Source organism: Microtus ochrogaster, chromosome 8 (assembly GCF_000317375.1).
Source record: "Microtus ochrogaster isolate Prairie Vole_2 chromosome 8, MicOch1.0, whole genome shotgun sequence".
NCBI lineage: Eukaryota > Metazoa > Chordata > Mammalia > Rodentia > Cricetidae > Microtus > Microtus ochrogaster.
Window position 1 is genome coordinate 75321552 of NC_022015.1, and position 4901 is coordinate 75326452.

Genomic DNA, 4901 nt, shown 5'->3' on the forward strand with positions numbered 1-4901 from the left:
TTGTGAGCCACCATGTGGTTGCTGGGAATTGAACTCAGGACCTTTGGAAGAGCAGGCAATGCTCTTAACCACTGAGCCATCTCTCCAGCCCTGTTGTAACATTTTGATAACTTGTAAAGATATGGCTGCCTCTCATTGATTACCTGCTGTGGAATAATCATGTACACTGTATGAATATATGTTGCTATGGTTGGTTTAATAAACAAGCTGACTGGCCAATAGCTGAACAGGATAAAGTTAGGTAGAAAAGCCAAACTGAGAATGGTGGGATGAAGGAGGGCACAGTCAGAAGAGTTGCCACCCCAACGGAGAACAAGTCAGACACACAAAATGGGATAGTGGTAAAAGCCATGCCTTGAGGCAACACATAGATTAATAGAAATGGGTTGAGTTGTAAGAGCTAGTTAGTTAGTAATAACCCTGAGTTATTGACCAATCATTTATAATTTATATTAAGCCTCCAAGTCAGTTGTTTGTGAAGCAGTTGCCAGTTATTTGGGAGCAAGCGGTCAGGACAGGAAAACTCTGCCTCCAATCAGCTGTGTGCCTTATTACATGTATGTCTAACATGTATTTACAGAATACTTTTCATAAAATCTTACTCTCATTAGTTCTCTTATCATTATACTAAATCAATACTAATTTGTACTAAGCATAATGAAGCTAAACATAATCTTCTTTTGGCGGGAGGGAGGGTTTTCGAGACAGGGTTTCTCTGTGTAGCTTTGGAGTGTGTCCTGGAACTCGCTCTGTAGACCAGGCTGGCTTCAAATTTACAGATATCTGCCTGCCTCTGCCTCCTGAGTGCTGGGATTAAAGTTGTATGCTACCACTGCCTGGCTACTAAGCATGATCTATTAAAGAATTTAGTTTGATTTTTTTTTTAATAATTATAAAGTAAAATAAAATGCCATTGTTGACATTTTATTCTTCAGGTCTTCAAATTTTAAGGACTTTTTAAAGAAGTGCTTGGAAAAGAATGTAGATGCCCGGTGGACCACAGCTCAGCTATTACAGGTAAGATGAGGATAGTGTGACACCAGCAGGTCAGATTGTTTTAACATTGTGTCTAAAAGAATACCTCTGCACATGTGCACTGCACATACGTGAACACTACACATGCATGCACACAAATGATATAAGGTGGTTAGATAAATTTGATTTTACTTTAAAGCAGGGTCTGTTCCTTATATTTGAAATAAAAATGTGTCAAATAATATTATAGATAAATAAAATAACAAATCTTAGGGCAGTTGCTGTAAGGATGTGTGTTGTGTAATGCCAGTATGGTAGTGTTTTAAGCTGACGTGTTTATCTAAGGAGAGGTTGTGGGAAAAATTGCCTTTCTGTGTTCAACAAGTATATCTCTCTGTCCCGAAAACACTTGTCCCAGTATTTCCTTACTCCTGTAGTTGAAGATCTTAGCCTATAACAGACTGTTAGTCAGGGTTCTTTAGAGAAACCAAATTACTAGAACTAATCTCTGTATATAAACAGCTTTTGTTAGAGTGGTCTGACTATTCCAGCAATGGCTGTCTCCTGATGGCAAGTCCAAGAATCAAGTAGTTGTTCAGTCCACAAGGCTGGGTGTCTCAGCTGTCTTCAGTGTGTGCTAGAATCCCCCAGAAGTAGGCTTTAATGCTAGTGAAGGAATATGCCTGGGGTGACTTTCAGAAGTTGGTTTTCTCCTTCCACTATGTGGGTGCTGATTGAACTCAGGTCTTTAGTTTGGCAGCAAGCACCTTTACCTACAGAGCCATCTCATTGGCCTCTTTTAGTTATTTTTAATGAAGTGATGCTTAAACTTACAACTTGCTTTAAATTTTAATTTAAAAATTATTTATGAAACTTTTCAAACATACAGAAAAACCAAATTGTAATTTCTACTCAGCCATAATAAGTCGCTTTAATTTTTGACAAATTCCTTCAAATTACTAAAATGAGACAAAATTTAGCGTCTTCAAGAGGGCTCAGTAAAGGGACCTGCAAACAAGCCTGGTAAACTGAGTTTGATCTCCACGATCCACAGAGTAGAGAAAACTGGCTGCCAAAGTCTGACTCCACATGCACACTTATACACACTAAATAACTAAAAGCTAAATTGTACAAAACAAAATAAAATCCAATTCGAATAGTCTTTACTTTTGCTCACTTTCCTCTCCCTTTTTCTTGTGTATGTTTTTCATATCCACAATTCATTTTTTGACACAGAAGGATCTACTTATGTGTTCAAATTTACAAGCATTTCAGTTGTCATTGAACATGCTTTTTTTGTGTGATTAACAGCATCCCTTTGTTACTGTTGATTCCAACAAACCAGTTCGAGAATTGATTGCTGAGGCCAAGGCTGAAGTAACAGAAGAAGTTGAAGATGGCAAAGAGGAGGATGATGATGAGGAAACAGAAAACGCTCTGGTTAGTGTCACTGAGGGTGTTTCCTTAGTAGAGTTTTAGAGATAGGTTTGAGATGTGGTTGCACATGTGTCCAAGGGAACAATGGTTGCACATGTGTCCAAGGGAACAAATGAGGCGGTACAAAACCTTCAGCTTTAGAATTGAAGTTGGTAACTAAGTTTCTCTTGTCACCTATTTTCATTCTCTTTATTATTGAAGACTGTCACTTTTTAAAATTACTTACATAATTTCAAGTTTTATAGAATATAGCAATTAAATTTTACACATGTGAGTATAGATATATAAAGCCATTTTGATGATCATCTTGTGGTCATGTTTTAATACTAATGATCTATAAAATCTTTTTTAGCCAATACCTGCAAATAAACGTGCCTCCTCTGACCTCAGTATTGCCAGCTCTGAAGAAGATAAACTTTCACAGAATGCTTGTATTTTGGAATCTGTATCAGAAAGAATAGAACACAGTACTCCTGGGGATAAATTTAGCAGCAGAGTTGTTAATGAAAGACCTGCCACTGAGGAACCTGAGAAGGCTGTGGAGGGTGTTAATGAGCATGCAGGTGATTCTACCATACAGACGATGGCTGAACTCAATGATCAGACAGTAGGAATCCATGAGAATGGGAGAGAGAAGAGACCCAAGCTGGAAAATCTACCTGACACAGAAGACCAACAAACTGTGGGTGTTAATTCAATTTGTGGAGGAAATGAGGGTGATAGAGTAACTTCAGAAGTTAATACTAACCATCTGAAACCAGAGGACGACAGGAGTAAAGAAAACGAGGAGATACCTGAGAATAAACTTACACAGCCTGAAGTAATTAAAGATATGCATAGTCAAACAATGGACTTGGTGTCTCAAGAGACTGGAGAAACAGAGGCTGATTTTCAGGCCGTTGACAATGCAGTTGGGTTGACAGAAGACACCCAAGAGAAACGGGGAGAAGATGATAAAGCTCAAAGAGTTGTAGTCAGCAGGTCAGGGACAAACGAGGCACTAGATGCTGCTGAGACGGCTGCTGAAGGCGGCAGCCAGGATGTACAGAGTGCTGATGGGAAGGGTGTAGTGGAAGGAGCTCCCAAGTCAGCAGGGAAGCCCACCGAGGGCCCTGAGGCTGATGGTGCTAAGGAAGAGCCTTCTGTTCAAGAAAGAGTTGAGGAGAAGGAGCTAGGTCAACAGTCTGAAGTGTCAGACACCACACAGGCAGCCATGGAGGAACCAGGGACAGTTGAGGTTGAGCGAGTCCGTGAGTCACGTAGCACTGGGGAGACAGAGAGGAGTGCCTTGACTGGTGGTGCTGAGGAACCGGCTCTCGGAAGTGAAGCTGAGGCCGCTGCTACTGAGGTAGAGTTGGAGAGAAAAGAAACTGCACAGGAAGTGCTGGTTAAAACAGATCCCCAAGCCCCTGCAACCTCGCAGCCCAACGAGCCTCATCCTGTCCTAATACCTAGTATCAATATTAACTCTGAAAACACAGAAAATAAAGGAGAAATAAATGCTTTCCCAAAAACTGAAACCATACTGTCACACGAGCCTGACAATGAAAAGGAAAATGACACTGACTCAGGGACTGGGTCCACTGTGGAGAACAGCAGCAGTGACTTGAATTTGTCCATCTCCAGCTTCCTAAGCAAAACGAAAGACAGTGGGTCAATGTCTCTACAAGTAAGTGTGCTTGGGGCCTTGCTTGGATTTTGCTTTGCCATTTTGGTAATTTCTAGTTCATTGCTATCTTAAAACACGATTAAATCTGTGTAATATTAACCATATGAATTCTTTTGGGGTCATAAGGTAATCAAAAAGAACTGGAGAGAGAGATTCTGGGAATTATCTTTAAAGATTTTTGATAGTGCCTACTCATTTTTGCAAATATGGGTACATGGGTAGATAAATAGGACAGGATAGTTTCTTGGTCTCATTTAGTGTTTCTTGCACATATCTGGATGCAATCTTAGCAAGCATTACTGCTATCCCAAAGAACGAGAAACTGAAAGAATTGTCTCCTTTTGAAAAGTGTTTCAAGGTATGAGTAATTCTTAACCACTGGCTCCAGTAGATATCTACCTTTGTTTCTTTATTCCTAGTAATTAATACTGCCATGATGGGGAAATCAAACCCCAAAATATCATCCTGCACTTGAAGCCATTAGAGCATAATTTTCAAATCTTGGGTACTTAGGAGTCACATGGGCAGTTTTGTTGAAACCTAGGAGGCTCCTGCGGGTCAGTAATGTAGTAAAAGGTAGTATTTTTTTAAATTATATTTTATTTATTACTTTGAAAGTTTATGTGTGGGGACACATGTGTGCCATAGCAAGCGTCTGGGGGTTAGAGGCAACTTGTGGGAGTGAGTTCCTTTCTTCCATGGTAAGTGCTTCTGTGACAGCTAAGGGAATGTTAATTGTAGATACCTTATTGTAGAATCTGAAGAAATTTGTGAAGTTTGTAGGTTAAGGAAGGTGTGTGTATATGTATGTGTGTATATA

General features: G+C 39.8%; 1 protein-coding gene across 2 annotated transcripts in view; it reads left to right on the forward strand.

Moving 5' to 3' along the window:
• Positions 1–4901, forward strand: part of Slk (STE20 like kinase) — a 55954-nt gene that overhangs the window by 26747 nt on the left and 24306 nt on the right. For both annotated transcript variants that reach the window (XM_026781284.1, XM_005352443.2), the window contains exons 7-9: positions 936–1017; positions 2287–2415; positions 2765–4081. In XM_026781284.1, the coding sequence (XP_026637085.1) occupies positions 936–1017; positions 2287–2415; positions 2765–4081 (1528 nt within the window). The remainder of the gene's footprint in view (positions 1–935; positions 1018–2286; positions 2416–2764; positions 4082–4901) is intronic.